At 48.8% G+C, this 24,420-nt stretch overlaps 1 protein-coding gene across 1 annotated transcript in view; it reads left to right on the forward strand.

Annotated features, from left to right (window-relative positions):
* Window positions 1-23,348, forward strand: part of KCTD17 (potassium channel tetramerization domain containing 17) — a 54,637-nt gene extending 31,289 nt beyond the window's left edge. The window contains exon 6 of the mRNA XM_078657772.1: window positions 22,540-23,348. Within this exon, the coding sequence (XP_078513898.1) occupies window positions 22,540-22,650 (111 nt within the window). The 3' untranslated portion in view covers window positions 22,651-23,348. The remainder of the gene's footprint in view (window positions 1-22,539) is intronic.
* Window positions 23,349-24,420: the final 1,072 nt, after the last annotated feature.

Here is a 24,420-nt window from a genome sequence, read left to right on the forward strand (position 1 = left end):
TACGGCGGTTCAAGCTACTACCTGCAACCGGAGACCCCATATTCCCTTAGAGCCCGAGGTGGTTGTTGTAAATAACAAATCTACGGGGGTACTATCTGTCTGCCCCCCATCTGTTACAACCTCAATCCTGCCCCAATACAGAGTGAACGTATCCATAGGAAATACGCAAAGAGGAAGAATGCGGAGGACAGTGTAAGCTTGCACACCGGAACTGCTGTGGACTTGGGTGAGCAGCTGGAGGTGCTATTCTCTGAGAGAATCGAGCCCTTGATAGCGGACATCGCTAAAGATATAGTGGACACTCTGAACATTTGTCTCTCTGGTCTCCTGAAGAAATATACTTTAATCGATAAAATTGCTAAAGACCTTTCAGCCTTACCGGTCTTACTCAAAGGGGACACCGGTGTAGTAGTTAGCAACACTGTGAAGGACATGACCAAATGTACCCTCGTTCCCCAACCGCTCCTACTCAGGGAGAACTCGCTTAGTGGGGCACGAATCACCAACAATGCCGACACTGTGTTAACTATAGGGGGCTCTTTGAAGGGGAATATGATGGGAAAGCCCACTCCAAACATCTCGGCTCCTTCTAGGTGGGCCACGGAAAGCAAGTTGGAATTACATTTGCCCCCCCGAAGCTGCCCCTTTAGTAGCCATTTTTTTAGGCGTACCCCCTTTGGTAGAGGGAACACTTGAAATCGCACCTGAGCTATTAAAAAAGGCCAGGTCATGGTGTGCGGAAGCTAGCAGTGGTGGGACCCATATATCAGACAGTCATATTTGCAATAGGGTGGGCTGGATTGGGAAACGTCCAAAAACAGTGCAGGGGGACTGTGTTGTAGTTAATTTTGACTGTCCTGACCAGGCAAATAGACTCTTCTGGGATGGTTCTGGTATCGAGGGGACAGCCTACATGAGACCAGTCCCCCTGGGATATTTTTATCCTCCCCACAACACCCACTCTTGCACTAACTACCCGGGTCCAATCAGCAGAAGCAGGTATTCAAGAGTAGAAAGGGCAGTTAGACATACACAGCAGAACACAAGGGGGAACCCTGGTACACAGCCTGCTTTAAACACGCAGCAGGCGAATACATGTAATGAGGGTGGAGGGTTAGCTTTGAGCAACCGTTTTTCGCCCCTCTCGGACATTGAAGAAATCGATTGACTACCACCCCAACCCCAGCTTGTTACCCAGGAGACCCAAAGCCAATCTAAACTGGCCTGCTGTAAATTGTTAACATGGAATGTAGCTGGGATCAGAACAAAGAGGACTGATCCGACATGGACCGATTTTGTGTGTAGCCACGACATCATAGCATGCCAAGAAACTTGGGATATTTCACCCAACATCTGGTTAGATGGCTTCATTTCCTATGCTACTCCGGCTATCCCTAGCCCTGCCGGAAGAGCAAAGGGCGGCCTTGTCATTTTTCTTTCACTTAACCTCAGGGGTACCTTTAGGAGGGTTCACAGCAGCTCTTTGAATATTTTAATCGTTGAATGGTCTGTCCCACCTAGTGATAAAATCCTTTAAATTAATTTTTATAATGCGTGGGGCAGGGGAAATGCTCATTTAATTGAACTTCAAAAATGTCTTATCGCATACAGTCACATGAACCACACTAATTTCGAGTTAATTTTATTAGGTGATTTTAATATACATCCCTGCAATGTGTCGTGCTTTCTAGGCGATCAGGAGGGCCCAGCAGGAATAGGGATACCCCATTTTGAGCACACTAAGTCAGGGGAGGTGCTCGAGGAGTTGCTCGCCACCCTGAACCTTTATGAACCTTTTATTAGCGAGGGAGGCCCCAGAACCATTACATTCAAAGGCTCTAGCCCTGGCTCTATTGTAGATTATATTTTTCTGACCCCGGGTATCTTAGATAGTGTTAACCTACAAGGCCAAAGACACAACCCACAGTGATCACAACCCGGTCCGTCTAACTATGCACTGGGGAGTCCACATGGAGGTTACGCACCGCCCTGTCGGCTATGTGTCACTCCATATCCCCCACGGACCAAGGGAGAAGGGTCAAATGGGTTAGTTATCCCGGGAGATTTCATGGAGAAATTACTGCCTACAATTGAGGTGGATTTGATTATCTGCCAGGACCAACAGGCTACTGCCCATGAGGTTATGAGGGCGTTCGAATCTATATGTTCCAATATTTCTGGTGCCCTAACAGTCAAAGATGTACAGAGGGGACTTACACAGCATCGCTGGTTTGATGCCATGTGCTCGAAAGCCCATAAGGCGCTAATGACTGCTTTAAAATCCACCCCGAGAGATAGGGAAGCAGGGACCAGCCTAAGAAAAGAGTACAAGGCCACTATCAATAGGAGAAAAAACGATATTAAAAAGAAGGCCTGGGAAGACTTACTCTCTTGTGAGGTCCTGCACGACAACTCACAGTTCTGGGGCATAGTTAATCAACCCTTTTTAGCTGAGGGGGATAATACAGTGATGGAATGCGTCATCCCAGATGATAAATGGTTAAGACATTTTGGGGAGGTATATGGAAACCGAGAAACTGATGCCACCGAAATACCGTGGGCGTTGGTTGACCGTGCTCCTCTGTCCTTTTCACCAGCTGAGGTAGAGAGAGCTATCGAGGAGACCTCTGAGAAGAAGGCCCCAGGGCCAGATGGCGTCCCCGCTGATTTTTATAGACACTCCCCAAATCTCTGGGCAGGGGTTTTAACAAATGTCTTTAGAGCTGCAAATGGTAAAGTTTTCCCTAAAACCTGGTCCACTTCCATCATTGTGCCCATCTTTAAAAAAGGCCAGCGGGATGACCCAGGGTGTTACAGGCCAATTTCCCTTCTATACTCTGCAATTAAGATCTTAGGCAGAGTCTTACTATATAAACTTAGAGCTAACATCGAAAGGAGTGTGGGCCTGTCAAACATGCAATGCGGTTTTAGTGGCCAAGGAGGGGTCCTTGTTTCTGGCTTTCATGGACCTCTCCTCTGCTTTTGATTTAGTGAATAGATCAAAACTGTGGGAAGTTTTGGTACAGTTTGGTGTGGACAAACCACTTGTGCATTTTTTGGCCTCACTACACCAGGAATTGTTTGCCTCAGTGAGGGTCACGAAGGGGGGGAAGATGCACAAGCCTCTTTAAATCCCTGAGAGGAGTGCGCCAGGGCTTCATCTTGGCCCCCCTCCTATTCACCATCTATATATATATGGCCTGGAAAAACATCTAGAGGCAGTGGAGGGGGACGTTCCGTGTGTAGGAGAAGTTAAGATCCCGGCTCTCCTATACGCGGACGATGCCGTACTGATAGCACGTACAGGGGTGGGCCTTCAGCGTTTGCTAGATGCTTTTGGGACCTTTATGGACCGGTTGGACCTAAAGATTAACGCCAAAAAGTCCCATACTATGGTGGTGGGTCGACACAGGAACAAGAAGAAGAAAAAAGTACTTTTTTCCTGCAAGGGAGAAGTAGTGTCCAGGGTGGAAGTCTTTCCTTATTTCGGAGTCATATTTGACGAGAAGGGCTCGTGGGGTCCACAAATAAAGGCCAAAAGCCTATCATTAGTGAGAGCGTCCTCAGCTTTGCTGTGTTTCGCAAAAAGATTGGGGGCTAGGCCAATGGAGGCTCTTGTAAAGATTTACGATGCTAAATGTATCTCTTTAGTCATATACGGCTCTTCTGTATGGGGGTACGCACCACAAGATCCAATCCAAAAAGCTGAAAATAAATTTGAGACTCCTGCTGTCCATCCCTCAGTCTACACCTACGTTTTCAACTCATGGGGAGCTGGACCTAGTCTATGTTGCAGACAGAATCAGAATGGCCCCTTGGTTATTCTGGCTAAAGACATGGCTAAATGCTGAGTTAACACTGAATCACTCCATTCTAACAGACGTTATGTCTTTAGACCATGCTACGAAAATACCTTGGCTAGAATATGTAAGATTTACTTTTGCACAGCTAGGTCGCCCAGATCTATATAATGATCCCTTGAGTATTAGGCGAGAAGATATTATCTGGACCAAAAAGAGCTTTATGGATGGGGCGAGATTGGCTCGAGAAGAACAGGAACTCATGAAACCTACTGTTAGATTACACTATTTGTTATTAACATCCCCTTCAATTGAGCCTTATCTTAGAACTGTAACCAAACCCTTCCATAGATTTTTGTTGATTAAATTCAGATTTAATTTAATTCATTATTCACTAGGCAACTATCGATCATGGTGCAAGCCAGAATGTGGCCCTCCGTGTAGATGTGATGAATTTTCTACGCAGGACTCCATGCATTTTATTATGTTTCGTAGTTTGTACACGGACCCCAGGAAGAAATATCTGACACCGCTACTGAGAGAGGCAGGGTTCATCCAGGTTAGGCCTGCCTTAGCTTATTTACAGTCCTTGGGTAGCAACCGGGTTATTTTCTGTGTAGCTAGCTTCTTAGTGGCGGCCTATAGAATTAAATCCAAAAGAGGCCACTGAGTGATTTTGTACAGTTTTAGTGCGCAATATTAGTATAACCTTTGCATGGTGTACATGTTTACATCTATTTTCACTTCTGCCCAATGTACGCACCCACAATGATTTTTATGATCGTGTATATGTATGTAATATGTGATTTTTAAATGTATATAAATGTTTTATTCCCTTTTATGATTTTAACAAATCTAATAAAGTGTATTTGACTGACTGGCATGGCTAAACACTTAAGGTCCCAATGGCGAGTCATGTTGGCTATGCCAATGCTTGTTTCCTTATTGTATTGTTGGCAGCATCGGTTTACTATACATTTTTCCTACAGCTTCTTTTTTTGTATTGTTTCTACTTTTGGCAGAATTACAGCCCTCGTCTCCGTACTATACAGATGTAGTTTGACATGAGAAATGAAATGGTGTTTCACCTACCGAAGGATGGCACTTGTTTTTCTGGTTTTAACATGGAGTGCCAGAAACACTACTTTTGAAATGTTTTGCTGATTGTTTTGAAAATTGATATTCGTGAATTACTGGAGTATTAACTTTTTCTTGAAAGATTAGATTTCCTCCAGCTCCACTGCCCCCCCTATTGGTCTGTAGTGTGCAGACACCCCAGGATCAAACTAAAGGTTCTGATTCTCAACCCACTTCAAATCTTGTCACTGGCCCTACTTTTTCTTTATTTCACCCTGTTCCTGCGGAAACAATTAACAAATACATTATCACTACTACCTCATCTCACCCCTGGACCCGTGCCCTGCATCGGTATTTAATCAACTCAGTGAACTTATTACATTTCCTCTTACCAAGATTTGTAATTCCATGTTCCTCACAGGCGAGTACCCTAAGATCTGGAAGAAAACCATAATTAAACCTTTGTTGAAAAAACCTTCTCTGGACCCTTTAGAACCAGCTAGTTATAGACCCATAGCTGCTCTTCCCTTCCCAGCAAAAATCTGTGAAGCAATCATGAATTACCAACTGTCTGACTTCATTGAACAACATCACTTGCTGGATGATACCCAATTTGGTTTCAGAAGGAACCATGGGACGGAAACAGCGCTGATAAAGGCGGCTGATGAGATCAGAGCTATTTTAGATCATAATGGGGCAGCTGCTCTCATTCTGCTTGATCTCTCAGCCGCCTTTGACACGGTCGATCACTCCATCTTGATCGACCGTGTCTCAGCATTGGGGGCCAATCTTCGAGCCAGAGACCTAATAGCTTCCTTTTTGGCCAACCGTTCCCAAGCTGTGAAACTTGGTACTTTTTACTCGCCCACTTCCACATTACCCTGTGGAGTACCCCAGGGATCCTCGCTAAGTCCGACACTATTTAACATCTATGTGTCGGACTTGGCGAGGGTCATAAAAACTTATGGACTGAATCTGACCACCTATGCAGACGACACCCAACTGGTGTTGGCGGTCCATAAGAATGGTTTGGCAGTTGCCTCAAGATTTCAGGAGGCTTTACTAGCCATAGGTTCCTGGATGTTGGGGAACTGCCTTAAATTAAATTCGAACAAAACCGAGGTGATGACCTTTGGCAACCTGTCTCCGGTGTGGTCTGACATCTGGTGGCCCACTGAACTCGGCCCCCCACCGGTACCGGTTGCCAAGGTCAGGAACCTAGGGGTCACGTTTGACACCAAACTAACTTTTATCCATCATGTCAACAATGTGACCTCCGCTTCTTTTTTTATCCTCAGGAAAATCAAAAAACTACTTCCTTTTTTACCCCTAGCTGCAGGAATGACATTGATTTCCACACTAATATTTTCGAAATTGGACTATTGCAATGCCCTCCCAACAGCAGGTTGTGGATAAATTGCAATTAGTCCAAAATGCAGCGGCCAGGGTACTTCTTTCCATCCCCAAATATCAATCTGTTGCAGCTGCCATACGTCAACTCCACTGGCTTAGAGTTAGAAGCCGCATAAAATTCAAGGCCCTCTGTATTGCATACAAGGCAATACATAACTCAGGCCCTCAATTTTTAAGAAATGCTTTTAGGATTTACACCCCTAGCAGGTCTCTCCGTTCGGCATCCAACTTTCTGCTGCCCCTTCCTCGCACCAGAACAGTTGCTTGGGGAGACAGACGCTTTCTGGTAGCTACGGCGAGACTATGGAACTCCCTTCCTCTTTGTATTAAAATCAGTCCAACCTTGTTAATTTTCCGAAAACAGCTCAAAACATGGCTTTTTGATCAATAAATTCTTTTTTTCTTTCAGTTTACTGTTTAAATCCTCTGCGCCGAGACACCCTCGGGTATTTGTGCGCATTACAAATTGAATAAACAAACTTAAACAGGATGCTGCTGGCTGCCCCAGGCATACTCTCCTGGTCTGAAAATGCTTTACCAAATTGGGAAGCACTGGATCACACCCAAGTATGGCTGCTGATTTACTTATCACTTTGGACGTTTTTTAAGTTCAAAAACGTTTAGTAAAAAGACAAGGAAATTGCCCTTGTTAAGGAAACCTTTTCAATTCCTGGCTCTGAGTTTAGTTTTTCATTTTTACCTGCCGACAAACATCCAAAAGGGATTTTGCCAAAACATTCCTTCCAAGGTCACCCTACCAGATCAATTAGTGGCTTAGTTTTGCTGGCGCCTATCGTTTTTTTTTCATCTTTTCTTTGATCAGTTTTGTTTACTGTAAGCCTGTTCTGTTTAGCCGACACAGAGGTCTCACCTGTCCTGGCTAGAAACAGGTAGTTGTCTGCGCACAGATGAAATAGGAGGTTCACGCCCATGAGTGCTGAGCCCTTCTATCTCTTATCACTTCACAAATGGGATAAAACACGAGGAAGCCTGCAGCCCCCCTGCTTGCTGCTCTGTAGGTACCAATCTTCAGGGTTCAGTAGCCATTTAGGTATGGGCTTTGTCAAGAGTTCAAGTAAGGCGCTCTATGTGAAAGAGCTACCCTTCTTTTTGAGCACGAGCACGTGACTGGTACCTTTTTAGAACATAATCTGAAGCTGGCCTCCCAGCATAGTCTCTCAACAACCATAAAAACAGCTGAATCAATTTGGGAGGTGGGGGGGGGGGATATTGAGTATTACTTCGTAAACGAAGCTCGCCTCAGGAAACTTGTTTCCAGTTGGAGATCCAATGGGAGAGATCCAATCAATCTGAAAACACCCAAAACCTACCTCTTTTACAACAAGATATTTACAACAAGGGGTGGTGAGGGACAGAGTCTCTGAATTAAGCAGAATACTCTCACCCAGTCAAGAGATCAGGGCTAGATCCAACACCGTTTTTTAGCTCATTGCACCATCCCAGTTTCAGAACCTGGCTGTATGCAAATTAGTCTGTCCCTGGCCCAGTGCATCATGGGAACAGGGCAGACCAGACTACAAAAGCCAATTCTTACACTGGGAAGGAAACAAGCTTCCGGGGACCAGTTTCTGGCATTACAGCCGTCTTCGGCCCGGCTTGCTTGAATCCTGATGGTGCAATGAGCAAGGGACTCATGTCTGAGTATACCCTTCCACGCTTAGGGTGGACACAAATATTTACAACAAGGGGTGGTGAGGGACAGAGTCTCTGAATTAAGCAGAATACTCTCACCCAGTCAAGAGATCAGGGCTAGATCCAACACCGTTTTTTAGCTCATTGCACCATCCCAGTTTCAGAACCTGGCTGTATGCAAATTAGTCTGTCCCTGGCCCAGTGCATCATGGGAACAGGGCAGACCAGACTACAAAAGCCAATTCTTACACTGGGAAGGAAACAAGCTTCCGGGGACCGGTTTCTGGCATTACAGCCGTCTTCGGCCCGGCTTGCTTGAATCCTGATGGTGCAATGAGCAAGGGACTCATGTCTGAGTATACCCTTCCACGCTTGACTGGGTGAGAGTACTCTGCTTAATTCAGAGACTCTGTCCATCACCACCCCTTGTTGTAAATAATCTTTTACAACAAGGGCGTGCACCTTAGTTGTGGCACAACTAGATTTCTCAGGGGTGAGGCATGTCATGTCAAGCAATGGAGGCGGAGCGATTTCCGCAAGCAATATCCGAAAATAGTGACAAACTAGACTTGAAACATTTTCTTTTAACTATCCGATTTGAACAAACCTATAAATGCCAGGTGTCGTCTCGAAGGTCGTCCTGAACCTTAATCCCAGATAGGCTGCAGGGAAGTTGTCACCATTAATGAAGTAAAACAAAAAAAATGCCCATTTTTGCACCATTTTTTAACACCATAAATTCGGTCGTGAGAGGTATGCGACTATACAACAGATTCCTCAGTTTGAAAAACATTAACATTGATGGTGATGATACGTTTCTGCAAAGTCCCTGGGCTGCAGTATTTTGCTGCCACACTAGATAACTACATCAGTCTAGGGATATTCTCCTCAAGAGATATGAACTGCAATGCGCATTTCTGCTCTCTACCGCCTTCTGAAATGTTTCTCCATGTGCTGCATCCAGGGGCATGCCAATGGGCACACTAAAGCAAGTTGGACCCAATACATGTAAAGTACTGCCACACCCAATAATTCTAAAGAAGTCCACCATCTCCAATGCCATGTTCCAAGTGAGGGCCCTACTCGAGACATGTAATCTTTTTCCAAATTCACTTTTTATTGAGTTGGAATAAATCAATTACATCAGCTGATGGTCGAAATGCCTCAGTCACACCTCGCATCCAGTAACATGTTAACATGAAGTTGCAATCCAAAGTATAAACGAAAACTCCAAGTGATCTGTCTCAGAGCAACATTGAATAAAAGGATTACATGTCTGGAGAATATTCTGTTCACGTTTCTCTAGACCACAGTTATGCTACAGTTCGTGAAACCTTACACAATGTTTTGAGAGTCCTGATCCTTCCAGTGTAAGGGCATGAGACACTGTCATTTCCAAAATCAATATTAAAATTTTTCAACAGCTCTTTAAGCCCCCCAATGTTGAACGAAGGTTTTCAACCAAATTTATTTGGCATGTACATAACTAGTAAATGGATACACCGTGGTAGATACTATACGTCATCCACTAAAGTGATTTTGCCATAATGTACTAAAATGGGCAAACAAATAATACCTATGCACAAGACAACCCTGTTTTTTTTTTGTTTTTTTAAACTTTATTTCTTGGCGGCGAGTAAAATAAAGAGGCACAAATCATACAAGCAACAAGGCAGTTAACACATACGGACCAGGAAGGTCAGATCCAAAAGGAGGTACACAGCCAGATACGGCCCACATCCCGGAGGCAGGGCGGCAACTCGTGAAACCTGCGAAACAATAAAAGGGATTTGCTCTTGTGCTCCCAGAATCCCCTGGGCAATATCAATTTCTTCGCCAATTTTCGTAGATGATGCTCTACCAGTCCAAACAAAAACAGAACAAGAACCCCATGAACGGCATTTGTGGCATTGATGCAATCACATAAGGAGATATAGGCAAGGGCCCATTTCAGAGCGAACCTCACAATAGAACGTGGTCGATGGTAATCACAATGACAAACAAGTGTACGCAACAAGGAATATCGGCATGACTCAGGGTACTGCTACATCACCTCAAGACACTACACCCCAGAACCCTCCCCAGCAACATCAGACTCCGAGGAAGCGGAGGAAAACAGCTCCGCGCTGGTAGCGTCAGAGTCCACCTCCTCCATCCCCTCGATACACATGGCCCTCCAAGCGAGTAAGTCATCCTGGAGCTTCCCATCCCTTCGTGAGCTCTGCATATGTGACTCCTCCGCTAAGGCCCATTCCCTAGCGTCCCGTAACCAACTGGAGATTTCAGGCGCCCTCTGTCCCATCCAAGTAATGGCCACCCGCCTTCTCGCCAGAACCAACAGGAGTTGCAGTAATTTGTAGGACAGACCCCTCTTCCTGGGTTTTGGCACTAGCGCCAGCAAACAGTGAATCGGTTCCAGATGGATCGCAAGGTGCGTAATCCGGGTAATGTGCGCCACCACCTCGACCCAAAAGTCATGTACTAAGGGGCATTCCCAGGCCAGGTGAAGGAAACCCGCCCGTTCAGCATTACACCTCGGGCAAGTATGGCTCCTGTCCGAGGAGATACGGTGGAGGGAGGCAGGTGTCATATAGGTGCGATGGAGAAAGTTAAAATGTATCAATTTGAAACGCGCATTACAAGAGACCTTACGAGTCAACATCCCTATCCGCTTCCTCTGGGCCGGATCCAACTCAATCCCCAGGTCCGCCTCCCAAGCCCTCCAAGCAGGCATCAATGGGGGAGTCGAGTCCCTGCGCATCGCTGAGTAAAGAAGGGAAATCAGTCTCCTACCTCTGCCACAGGACAAGATGATGTCCAGGGTATTAGTGAGCTCTGGCGCCTCTGGGAATTGGGGCCACGTCGTCCTGGCTACATCCCGGAGACATCCATAATGCAGGTATTGGCCCTCACGCAGTCCAAATGAGTCCGCTGCTCTCTCAAATGACACAAACGAGTCGTCCGGATAGAGATCCGCAAGTGTCTCGCAACCGCCCACGCGCCACTCTCGGAAAGACATATTCGCCTCCATCTTGAGTATTGGGGCCAGGATCCAAAGGGAGAGATCCCTATGGAATGGCGCACGGCGCAAAACGCGTTCAACGAAGCGCTGCCAAATGCGGGCCGTATGCCTGACGACATAGGGCAGCGCACCGTCGGCGCCCCGGCCCTGCATGAGAGCTTGCTGTAGCACCCTGTCCGAAGCCACTCCCGCCAACAAGGCCAACTCCCAGTTCTCAGTGTCAGCAAACCATCTGGCCGCTGGGAGAAGTTGTGCAGCATAGTAGTATAAGTCAAATCTCGGGGCCTCAAGGCCTCCCGCATCCCAACACTGCGTCACCGTGCGCAACGCAACTCTGCTGCGACCACCCGCCCAGAGAAGAGATGTAAGGAGCGAATTTAGTGTGCGAAACACCCGGGGGGGCAACGGGCAGAGGGTATTCTGCAGCACATACAGAACTCTAGGGAGCATCACCATCTTAGCAACTGCTAGACGGCCCATAAGGGAGAGAGGGAGCGTGTTCCAGAATACAACGGACTTGCGGAGGGCCACAAGAATCCTGTCCATGTTATGGGTCAAGAGAGCCTCATCAGAAGCGGCCACCTGTATACCCAGGTACCGGAACGCCAAACGTTCACACCGGAGGCCCGCACAGTGAGAATCCGTCATCGGGACGAGATCATCAGGAGTCAGTGGGAACACCAGGGACTTAGTAACATTTATGCGCAGGCCCGAGGCCGCACCAAAGCGGTCCAGGAGGCGCAACAGAGTGGGGAGGGCCTCCACCGGAGAGGTCAGGTAGAAAAGCGCATCATCGGCGTAAAGGGAGATGACATTAGTAGTATCTCCCACCACAATACCCCATTCATGTAACTCCTTACGGGCTGATATGGCCAGGGGCTCAATTGCGAGGGCAAATAGAAGGGGGGACAATGGGCAGCCCTGTCGGGTACCCCTCCCCAACGTCCACTCATCAGAGCGGGCCGAACCCAGACGCACCTTGGCCCGGGGAGTTCTATATAAGATCCGTATCCATTCTCGAAAGCCGGGTCCAAATCCCATCTTGAGAAGGACATGCATGAGGTAACCCCAATGCACTGTATCAAAGGCCTTAGCCAGGTCAACGGAGACCAGCACATGGGGAGTGTCTCGCCCCCGGACTTCGTGCAATACGTGGTTCAGGCGGCGTAGGTTCATTGCCGTATTACGACCAGGGACAAAGCCACATTGGTCTGGATGGACGAGCTGAGCCACATGTGGGGCAAGGCGATTAGCCAACAGCTTGGTCAGTATTTTCGCGTCCGAGTTAATCAAAGTGATAGGACGATACGAAGCGGGGTCTGTGCTGTCACCCCCCGGCTTCAGTATCATACAAACTTCACCCTGATTCAAGGTGGGCGGGAGGTCACCCGTGCGTAAGGCTTCATTGTAAACCTGCAAAAGGAGGGGGGCCAGGATGGGCCCGAATGTATGATAAAACTCTGCAGGGAATCCATCCCCGCCAGGGGTTTTGGCTCGTGGGAGGGCGGCAATCGCCGCAGAGATTTCACCGAGCGTCAGTTTGACATCAAGGTCCTTTGCCGCCACTTCTGGGAGGGTCGGCAATCCAATGTCCTCGAGGTAGGGGTGGTAGACCTCTTCAGATATAGTTGGGTCGGGCTCATACACAGCCCGCAGGTGGTCCCGCAGAACTGTGAGTACAGCAGCCTCCGAGTGGACCATATCACCATTGGGCGCCCGCAGGGCTACTATACGCTCAGCTGTGAACTCCCGGCGAAGTATCCAGGCCAACAAGCGGCCAGATTTATCCCCCTCTCGATGCAGTCTCTGTCTATATTGGCCCAGCGTAAAGCGATCGAGCCTCGTGAGAATATCATGGATCGACTCAAGGGCCAGGCCCTCCACACGTTGACCCGAGACGTCCGGGTCAGGGCGGGCCTGGACGCGCAAGAGCTCAGCCTCCGCAGTCTGTAAGTCCGATAGTAGTTGTTTCCTGACCCCGTACGTCAGGCCCATGCACGCACCACGGACGACCGCCTTCAGTGCCTCCCACTTAGTGGAGCAAGACAAGTCACTCCCCGCCCAGTTAAGTTCCAGGTAATCGGAGAGGGTCGCTGCCACATGATCCCGGGCCACCTGATCTTGGAGCAGATCAGGAGGCAGTCTCCACAAGCGGGGACGTTCCATCCGGTCAGGCCATTGCGCCACGCACGTGACCGGAGCATGATCCGACAGGTATCGGGCCTGGTGCGTGACCGTCAACGTGAGAGAGGAAGGGAGATTGGCCGCCAACACTCTATCCAGCCTACTATGAGTGCCATGGGTTGGGGAATAACAAGTGTAAAGTTTCTGCGTGGGGTGACACGCGCGCCAAACATCGATCGCCCCTATATTATGCATCACGTCCCGCAGACACGCCGTCATACGGGGCTTAGTTCCCGCCCGAGGTGGATCACGGTCCAGTTCATGATGTAGCACACAGTTAAAGTCCCCGCACCAAAGAAGGGGCGCGTCCAGGCTAGGAGCCACTAGGTCCTGCATCTGGGAGAAAAATGCCGGGTCATCAACGTTCGGCGCGTACGTATTAAAGACCAGAAGGACCTTATCGTCCAATCTGAGTTTCGCCAATATGTACTTGCCTTCCACATCCGCATCAATATATTGGACAGCGCATGGAACCCCAGGGGCCACCCAGATTAGGACTCCCCTAGCGTACGTAGAGTAGGAGGAGTGGAATAGCTGGCCTCTCCATTTTTTGGCCAGTCGCTGCGCACCATCATCATCCAAGTGGGTCTCCTGTAAACAAGCAACTGAAATCCCATGGCGTTTTAGGAAGGTGAGGACCCTGTGTCTCTTAGTGCACGTACCCAGGCCACGCACATTCCACGGCAAGAATTTAAACCCCATGACCACCATTCACGCCCAGCCGGGCAGCAGTATACACACAGCCTAGGCTGTCGCCAGTAGGCCCATGCTACAAAGAAGTTCAAAAATGCATCGCTCAAAGCAAGCGCCCCGCCAAGCAGAAGCAACATGCGCCAAATGCCAGTGCCATCATTAGCACACCCCAGACCCCGCCCCCCAACAACCCCAACACACGAAAATTCGACTGGAACCCCCGAAACCCCACCACCCACGAGCAATAGGATAGCAACAACCAGTAACGCCACCCCGCCCTTCCCCCGCCAGTGCCAGGACGTGCACAGCCACCCCATTCAACACTCTCTACTCACACACACACACAACAGAACAACCCAACCTACCCCCCCTCCCAGCTCCCCGAAAGACCCAACGAATCCGGTATACAACCCGGACACCTCTCCCCCCCCCCCCCCCCCCGAGTCAGCAACGCGGGAGGAGCAGCTCACACTCACCACCCCCATCACTAGGTGCACATGCAACCCATTCGCCAAGTACAGGGTACCTGATCAGTGAACAAACACTCGCAACATCCACTCCGAACGAGCAGAGGTCCAAGAGCTGCCGGGCCATAAGGAACCATACAATAACAGCAGTCGCACAGCAGAGGCAATGCAGGCAGGCCAAGGATCATCCCAAGTCCAGGGTCTGCAAGGCAGTTTCCGGGACCACCGGGGCCACAGAGTCTACGTCCACCGACGTCTCCTGTAGGGTATCCGGTACCAAAATGTCATCAGGTGCAGCCGCACCGTGGAAACTTGTCTCAGCCCCTTCAGGCGAGGCCTCCATCTGGATGGCCCCGTCCGGACCCACCGTGGGCCGAGTCTCAGGAGGACCACGGGATCCAGAACGGCGATTCCTCCTGCCACGCCGTCGTCTCTGCGGCCTGGTCCCCCACACATCTCGCGATCCCCCTCTCTCACCCGGGGGCAGATCATCTCCTCTGATCTCGAGCCACTCCCATACCTCTGCTGGCGTCTCAAAGAAGTGCGCCCGGCCCTGGGAGAGCACCTTGAGTTTAGCGGGGTATAAAAGCATATATTGCAGCTGCATGTCGCGCAACTTCTGTTTGACCCCCAAGTAGGATTTCCTTTGCTCCTGCACCTGCTGGGTATAGTCGGGATAAACGGAGATTCGGCTGTTCTCAATCGTGTGGGGCCCCGACTCTCTCGCCGCCTTAAGGATACAGTCTCGGTCTTTGTAGTTGAGGATTTTTGCGATGAGGGCTCTAGGGGCCTCTCCAGGACGCGGAGGGGGCACCAGGGCCCTGTGGGCCCGCTCCACAATGAAGACACTGGACAATCCAGTCGGACAGAGATGCTCCCGAATCCAGGTCTCCAGGAATCGTTCAGGGTTCCCTGCCTCCAGTCGCTCCGGGACCCCCAGGACACGTATGTTACTCCGACGCGCCCTACCTTCTGCATCCTCGGCGCGTCTCTCCAATGCTCGGGTAGTAGAGGCAAGCTGAGAGAGTGACTTCTGTAGGGACGCCACCTCCCCCTGCAGTTGAGTGATGTTGCCCTCCGCGTCCGAGACTTTATCCGCCACCTTGCGAAGGTCAGTCCTTAAAAGGTTCACATCCACGGACACCGTCTCGATCTGGCGTTCTAGGGCAGTGTGTGAACCCTGTATAGCTTTAAGAAGCTCCGCTCTGGACGGCTCCGGCGACTCCCCAACCCCATCGCCATCTCCAGCGCCCGTTTGGCGCGTAATTCTCTGCGGCGGCAGACGAGGGGTAGTGTACTGAGTGATCGTGTTGGGTTGGGTGGCCTTAGGGCCACGACCAGTCCGGCCCGCCATATCTGCTGCACCAGAAAGCAACGTCCTCAATGGGGCCTTCCCCGAAGCCGCCCAAGCAGGGTAGAGTAGGCGTCACCACAGCGCCGAAGGGAAACAGGCAAGCAGTGCCCGGGTCCACAAGACCAAGATCACAGGAGGCAACGCAGGTCACAAGTCAGGTGCTACCAGAGCGCAGCAGCACGGGGCCACCCCCACCAGAGAGCAGGGCAGAGCAGGCACAGACGGACTCCACTATCGGCCGCCCCCAATCCAAGGATGCCGCCCAAGACCAACTCCAAAATGGCGGACAGCCGGGTCCAGCAACAGCTCTCCGGGAGCTCCCCCGGCGTCTCACAGATGACAGGGATCCCGATCTGCCTCAGGGCACAGGATACCGGCCAGCGGGAGGGGGTACAGGAGTGCCAATTTAGTATGGTCGGACCCCGGCAGGGTTACAGCAGACCAGGGCCCCCACACGCACCTCTGCGCCAGAAGAGGGGGGCCAGTGCAGAGTGGTTCCTCAGCCCCCACTCCCAAATGAAGGCGCTCCGTCGTCCGACGTGCAGCGCTAGCAGTTAAAGATGGGGGGCCCCCTCCGCACTCCAGCCCAGCGAGGCCACGGAAGATGGCCGGCACCCCCGTCCCGCTCCCCTCCTCACCGCCTCACAGTAGAGCCTCAGTCCTCCGGCACCGCAGTTGTCCGGTCCCGGGCCGGGGATCCCACAGCAGACAGCCGGCGGGCAGCAGCTACGCACACAGGCTGGGGTCGCTGCTCCCTTCCACCGCCGTCCGGTCCAGCGAGAAGGCCAAAGCCGCGGTGCCGCGTGAAAGGGCACGCCGGCGCCGCCCACAGTAGCAGCCAGGCCGCAGGATGCGGCGGAACACCGACCACGGGTCCGTTCCTCCAGTTACAGGGGCTCGGCGGGACTCTTATCGCCTCTCCGACACGCTTTCCCCGGGACGAGAGGGTCCGGGCAGGGGAAATGACAGGATATTAACGGTCTTCGGGACGGAGCTGGTGGAGCTCACGTCCTGTCGGCCATGCTGCTTGGCCACGCCCCCGACAACCCTGTTAAAATCTATTTAATGTGCATTGGCCGGACTCCATATTTCCCGGAATTGTATTTGTGAGGTGTCCTCAATGTGTCACTTTCAGGCCCGATGGCATTTTATTCCGAACATCGAAGAGTCTCCTAGCAAAACACTTGAATAATTATTTGACTGCCTTACTCTTATTACTGTCACCCTTGATCTGTTATGAGGTACAGAGGTTTTTCATTGCAGCGCTTAAGCTAAAGAAAGAGTTGGCTAACGTGATAGCTTATTTATATCGGTTGGGAGCGCTTTACAGCGATAGCAAGTTATTTACAAGATTCAGCAATACCCGGTTAAATACAAGACTAGCAGGTGATAATGAGAAAACAGTGCAGAGATAACAAGCTATTTACAAGGAGTAGGAGAGGCGATCAAGAGTTCAGTCGGGGGAGATAGAAAGAGGACTTTGGCAGGAGCAGAGGAAGAGTGCACAACACTAGCCTTCGCCCCTTAAAATGACAGTGAGGTGAAAAAGATGCAGAGTGGTCAATGAAACCTTAATCACATGGTTTACATATATGAGAACAAAATCGGCTACCCCTTGTAGAGTTCAAGTAAAAACAATAGCAAATCGCGGGGCTGCTGAAACTATAGAAGCATTAAGAGTTTTGGGTAGGAATTTGCCCATTAGGAAAGTCTTCGCTTTCTCTTAATAGAGCTGGTATTCTTCTGATGTAGGGCAGCAGCGAATTCCAGATTCTGGGAGCAGCCCCTGAGAAAGCTCTGTTGTATGTTTTCTTCTTCCGGAAGGGCGTGGTTTCAACACCAAATCACTGGCACACCAGGAGTGCCTGCCTCCTCCTGAAACCACGGTTTTCTGAGCAAGATACACAGTAGACTTAAAGTGTAACGCTTTGTGAGTGACACAGGCTAGTTTGAGTTGGATTCTGGTTTCGTACTGAAGCCAGTTCAGCGCCTTCAGGTGCAGTGAAATGTGGTCTAATATTTTTGAGCCTGTTGTGAGTCTTGCGGCTGCGTTAAGACAGGCTTTTATAAGAGCCGTTGAGAGCTTGGGTAGACCTGATCAGCTTGTGCATTCATATTCGTTCCTAGAGATAACTAAAGCCTGAACTGCCATTTTTAGGTCCGATGTATCTAGGAATGGTTTGAGATTTCTCAGGTAGCTCAGGTGAAACCTGGCATTTTGGCAAGTGTGTTGATGTGGGCTTGCATATTCAGGTTTTTGTCCAGTGTGATTCCCAGTGATTTGGCTTAATCCGCAATGGTGGTGGTGGTGGGGGGGGTGGGGGGGGGGTGATCGAGTTGGTCTATTCAAGTATGTCAGGGGAGCTTTTCGGAGGGGAAATTAATTCATTTTTTTGCGCATTAAGTCTGAGCTGGTTGCTAGAAAGCTATTGAACAGTCTGTTTCAGAGCTTCGTTCATTGTTTAGATGTCCTCTAGGTATGACATTGTGATGTAAATCGGAGTGTCGTCTGCTTAAATGTGGTAAGAGATATTGGTGATACGTAGAATTTAAGCTAATGGTTCCAAATAGAGGTTAAAATGAGTTGGGGAGAGAGTTGAACCTTGGGGGACACCAATAATAACTGGGGAAGGGGAGGATACATTACGATTAACTAAGAATCTCTGGGAGCGGTTCTGTAGAAAGGATGTCCTTGTCTGGCTGTTGTGCAAACACAGCCTTTATGCAAGCTGATGACCGTTAAAGCAGGTAGTAATTAGGCTGGCCTTATGCAGGAGTATCCCAAAACATGGGCACTGTGAAGGATGAAGGCTGAGCTCCTAGCTCTCATTGCCCTTCCTGAATATGCAATCCGGACAGAAAAAATGGCAGGCCCTGCCAAGAAACCTAATCAGTTATAACGGAACCCACTGGCTCTCCCCCTAACCCTACCAGCCATCAAAAAGGCAGTGCTCCGGAAAATCGAATCCCTAATCCTTTGCTTAAAAGGTCCTCAAAGGTGTTCTAAGTGTAGCCATGTATCTAGCCTTCCTCACTTCCGTGTCCATGCTAAACCATGGGCGTCCAAAATGGATTCCACTGGTCCAAGGATACATACTCGCATTCAAGCAGCAATTTTCCTGAGTGAGGTGGTTAGGCAACACTTCTGCCTGTAATAGAAAAAAACATTGGTTCAGAACAACTAATTCATAAAAATAGAGTCAAATTAACAACCCTGGTAATTAATAGCCCCATGTTGATGAAGAAGGGTCACTATTGCTGCCTCCGCTCCCCATCAAAGAACCTGGTCTGAAGCTTGTCATTGCTATGGAAAGGCCTCTGCGTGCACACTAGATTGATGTGTGAGCTGGCCACAAAGTCCATTTATCCGTTTTCCATGGAACTGGGACACTCAAGACAGAATTAAATGCCTGGATACTGTGCAAAAGGCATTCTTGTCCCAACAGGACCGGATTCTAAAACGTGCAGAATGTGGGTGGGAATTACTGCTGCTCTGCGTGGCAACTTTAATCGGTGACCTAATCACCTCGCCTGAATTTTCCACTTCAGAAGGAAGCCTAACGTGGAATCTGTGATGTACAACACTAAACCTGTAGTAATTGTATTTGTTTTGTGAGCATTTTCCCGTGATGGATTTCACCAGGTTTTCCCTGGTGAAAGTTGTCAGAAGAAAATTGTGGTGTGTGGTAATTGATGTACAACTCTGAATACTGATCCATGTGCATGCTTCCTTTTGTGCATGAATACGAATCTAAAAAGCAACTTGAAATCTTAAGTACATTTAATTAAAGTCTGTATATTTAGAGAAAGCAAGGTTAGATTATGTGAAGAGAAGATCCTAACTTTATATTCCCATTATAATGGCCTTGCAGTGCCCTTGGGTATGAGTATATTCTACTATTTATTTACTTACTTACTTCTAAAGCACAACACTCATCCCAAGGGATATCAAGGCGCTGGTAGCAAAGACCAGGCATGGCTGCTGATGAGGGGATACAAGTAAGTGTTAATATTTAAGGAATAGATGAGTTTTTAGTTTTTTTCCGGAACGTCCGGTAGCTAGGAGTGAGTCGTAGGTCCAGGGGAAGCTCATTCCATTTCCTAGCTGCCAGATATAAGAAAGAGCGCTCTCCAGTCCTCTCCTTCTTGATACGCTTTGTTGTGGCTAATGCTTGATGTAATGACCAAAGGCTCCTAGTGGGGATATAAAACTCCATTTTCTCCTGGAGTATCTTAGAGCCGCTTGAATACAGTTTTCTATGTGCATGACTGAGCAGTTTAAATACTGCTCTTTGGCACATGGGTAGCCAGTGAAGATTTTTCATGTACATTGATGCAGAGCTTGATCTGTCTTTATTGCATACCAGTTTGGCTGCTGCATTTTGAAGCACCTGCAGCCGTGTGAAAAGGTACTCATTCATGCCCACAAAGAATGCGTTTCCATAATCAAGCTGACTTATGAACAGGGCTTGCGTAATTGTTCTTCTGCAATCCAGAGGAATCCAGGGGAAGAGCCTGGATAGTAGTTTCAGGGTCGCGAAACCCTTACCACAATGGGTCTGCACATGGTCCTTCATGGAAAGAGCGGCATCGATAAGAATGCCCAGGTTCCTTACACATTGCTTAGGGATAGGAGCAGCACCGAGTGTGTATGGCCACCATGTGGCGTCCCAAATTGACTTGGCACCCCAAAAGAGCAAGATCTCAGATTTCCCTGCGTACAGTTTCAAACAGTGCTCATGCATCCACTGTGCCATCTCAGAAAGACAGTTGTGGAGTTTTATTTTCGTGACTTCAGGTCTTTCCCCCAGGGCTACCATCAGCTGTGTCATCTGCATAGGAGCAAATGCCGATTCCCCACTTCCTGCTGATTTTGGCCAGGGATGATACGTAGGCATTAAATAAGGTGGGGCTCAGCGATGCTCCCTGCGGGACGCCACAACTAATGGCGCTCGCCCTGGATTGGAAGTGGCCTAGTTGGACTGTTTGTGTTCGATTGCTTAAAAACTAACTGAACCATTTCAGGGCTGTAGAGTGGATTCCATTTTCATGAAGGGTTTCCAGCAGTTTATTGTGAGAGACCGTGTTGAGCGCTGCCGACAGGTCTAAAAGTATTAGTGCTACGGCTCCTCCCTGGTCGGTGCATGATCTGATGTTATCCATCACTGCTAGCAGCGTAGCTTCTGTGCTATTGTTAGCCCTGAAACCAGTCTGTGATGAGTCCGATAAATCATAAGTTTCTAGATATAGTAGTATTTATCCAATGCTTGATAGTCCTAACGAGGTGCTAAAGTGCATTTGTGAATGAGATGCACACTATTTTATGCGTTCCTATGGATGGAGGAATATAGACTTATAGCCCGTTGCCGAGAGCTATACTGATTATTAAAGGCCCTGAACTTGACTTATAGGCCTGAGCTGCAGGCATGCGCCTATAACTAGGGTGAATGCTTTTAACAACCAGTAGGGGAGAGGAGTTGGCCTAACAGCTAGGGTGGTGGACATCTGGGGAACTGGGTTTGAGTCTCAGCAATGCCGATGAACATCCTGTGATTCTGGGCAAATCACTTCATCTCCCCGTGCCTAACAAAAATGAATGTGTCCTCCTGTAATGCAACTGGTGCTATGTAAAGTGCTCTGATACCCGATTCGGGTCAAGGTTCACGCTATATAAAACTCTGTAAAATACGAAAAAATAAACTATAGCCCAAGGCAGAAGGGCTGTAAGGCTTTTATAACATTCCACCCACAAAGGGTAGAATATTCTAAATTAAAAAGGGAGAAACATGAAGACAAACATTGGAATGTTGGCGCTCCGGGCTTATACCAGACATTATAAGCCCGGAGCCACTCCATTGTCTTCGATGGAACACTCAACATGCCGCAATGTTCTAATGCACGTTTGTTGCGCAGCCCACATAGGGAGTGTTGCGATGTGTGTGAGGACCATAACTAGGCTCTGATGTTTTATTGCAGCGTCTATACATTATTTGAAGTGAAAAGGAGTGAAAGACCTGTCGCTTAAGCATTAGACTCTGATTTATGGCCAACCGCAAGTGTGTGAATGCTGTGTGGCCAACTTTTGAAGTGTTTTGATGTTTTGCGTGTATTGCGGAAACTTCTCAAAGGTGTTACAAATATCTCAGTAGCTCAGCCTGCTCTTGCATTTAGGAGAAAAATGCATGAATAAACGAGGGCATGCATGCCAATATCTACCACCGTTGACTGGCCTGCATATACTGTACACAGACTACATGGCTAGGAAAGTGATGGTTCTTTGTATGTTCTCATGTTTGTTCTCAGATTACCTTCATCTTCTTAGTGTTCACTCTACTGAAAGCTAAATTCCAAGAGTGAGGTATACTACCAGGTTCTCCCTAGTCTAGTTTTGTTTTCAGTTAAAAATGTCAAGGTATATAAATCTATGCGTAACACTACCCTAAAATACCTTGCTCTTCCGATTACACATTTTCACATTTCTTTGCTTCTTTTGCTACCTTCGAGAACTCTTCTTTTCCCTTTAATTCAAATTTCGCTCATTTGATGTTACTACTTGCGCAGCTTGTCTTGCCAGTATGTTCAGCTTTCGATCAGCTTAACCCCTTCAGCGCTGATGACAAAGCCAGCTCGTCATGGGCGTTACCTGCGCTACGCGGATGACGAGCTGGCTTTGTCACAAACCGCGCATTTTTCAAATTTCAGCGCACAGCGGGAAAACCCGCTAGCGCGGTAGAGGTTAATCCGCTTCTCCACCTGTCCTCAATCACCATTTTTGACCCCACCCCACTGTTAACATTTCCCTAGCCACCTGGCCCTCTTTTCAGTAACTCGTACGCTGATTACCTGCTCATTCTCTTCTTTTTGCTTGTTTTTCAGAACAATGACGTTGACGTGGAGGGAGAACCGGACTTGGAGGTGCACACAGAAGAGGTGATGGTGCATAAGAAGGAGGAGGAGTATGCTGCCCATGCCGGAGGACCTCCCTAGACCATGGGGCTGTGCAGAACTTATGTGGACAAAGTTCCAGTGTCAGTTGTCCCATACTTTTCATGCTGGAGGATCGTCTTACACCATGGTCCAATGCTGGTGGACTTGCTTTGGCCAGAAATGCCTGTTGTAGGAGCCTCTTAGAACCCTACATTACCAGAAATTGCTTGCACTGTTCCATTTTCTGAACTCGCTTAGAAGGAAGCCTTTCTTTTGTTGTTTGGTCCCTGTTCTGGTATCGGGAGTAGTGGACACGCAACAAATGGGGATTGCAACTCCATCCAGACTAGTTTGTCTCCAGCCACCCCCTCTATACACTGCTTCCTGTTTGAATATCCTCAGCATTTACCTTAAATTTGTTCTGCACTTTCCTGCCCCCACACTTCCACTTCCTCCCTGTCACCCTTTTCTTTCTCCCTCACTCCTCTCCTGCTGTCCCACTGTGTTTCTCTTCTCCACGTTTCCGGTCTGTCCATTTGTTTCTCTGTCCCTGTATTTTATTCTCTCCCTTATTGTAGCCCTAGGTATTTGTTTTCCATCTTCCCCATTACACTTTTCTTTCAGTTTTCTCATGGTATGATTTCACATATTTCAGTGTTAGAACTCTTAAGTTGGCATGCTTTATTAGTTACAAACGCACCTGCCTTAAATGTCAGTAAAGGGCGCATTCAACAGTTACCGGACCCTCTACTTCCAATTGTCTATCTTCTGTTCCATTTATCAATAAAGCTCTTTCTAATCCAAACCTCTTCACTGCTAGTGTCTACCTGACATAAACCTCTCAGTTGTGCAGATTATATGTACTTCTCTACTGTGTGCTGTGGGGTACCACAAAAGACCTGAAACGTGCAAATCTCACTACCTTGTTAAATGTTGGTGCAGTGGTGCTTTCAAGCCTCTTTCAAGAAACCGACCCTCAGCTAGGAGTAGCTGGATCCATCACACATCCTTACACCTGAAAAAAATGGGTGCCACTGCTATGCTTGAATGGCTGCTAACGGTACTATCACCAGTGTGAGTGCAGCTAGTTTTGACTTGACTGTCCTATTCCCGGGTTTGTACCTTGCACTGCTGTTGCATGCTCTATGCATCTATGGGTATCTGTGAGCAAACCCTGCACTGTACCTGTCCAATTGTGTGTGTGTGTGTGTGTGTATGAAGGAAGCTTGCACTTCTGCTCCGTGTGAGAAGCATACCTGTTGAGTGAGTTGTACGTTGCATGCGTGCGTGTACATCAGTGCATGTGATCTTGCACTTGTTCAAGGGGAGAAGCTTGCACCACTGATACCTTTGCACAGGGGCGGATTGGCACTGTGGGCACTCGGGCATGGGCCGAAGGGCCAGTGTCTCAGTGCACTCTAAGGGCCGGTTTTTTCCCCCTTTACCAGTTCACAGAAGCACTGACAGGGAGAGAAAAGCAGCTTCCGGTGTTCCGTCGTGTTAATCTCCCCCATCAGGATGATCTCCCACTTCCCATAGGCCCCGTAGAGGGGGCCCAAACTGACCGGGAGAGCATCAAGTTAGCCTAAAGCTGTATTTGTAAGCTCCCCTCTGTGTACGGGGAGATCAAACCAATGGGGGAGATCATCTAGTTAGACGTGGGCCAGTTAGCTGTGGCCTCTCCTTGACCCCCTGCCCTGCCAAGCAATCATGCTGGTGGTGGTTTTTCACCTCGACCTCTGGGGCCCACACAGCCCAGAAACAGTGCTTGCATTAGTCCTCGCCCACAGACCTTCATTCAGGGCATAATGGGCGAGGAAGAATGGGCCT

This window comes from Lissotriton helveticus, chromosome 1_1 (genome assembly GCF_964261635.1).
Source record: "Lissotriton helveticus chromosome 1_1, aLisHel1.1, whole genome shotgun sequence".
Classification (NCBI taxonomy): domain Eukaryota; kingdom Metazoa; phylum Chordata; class Amphibia; order Caudata; family Salamandridae; genus Lissotriton; species Lissotriton helveticus.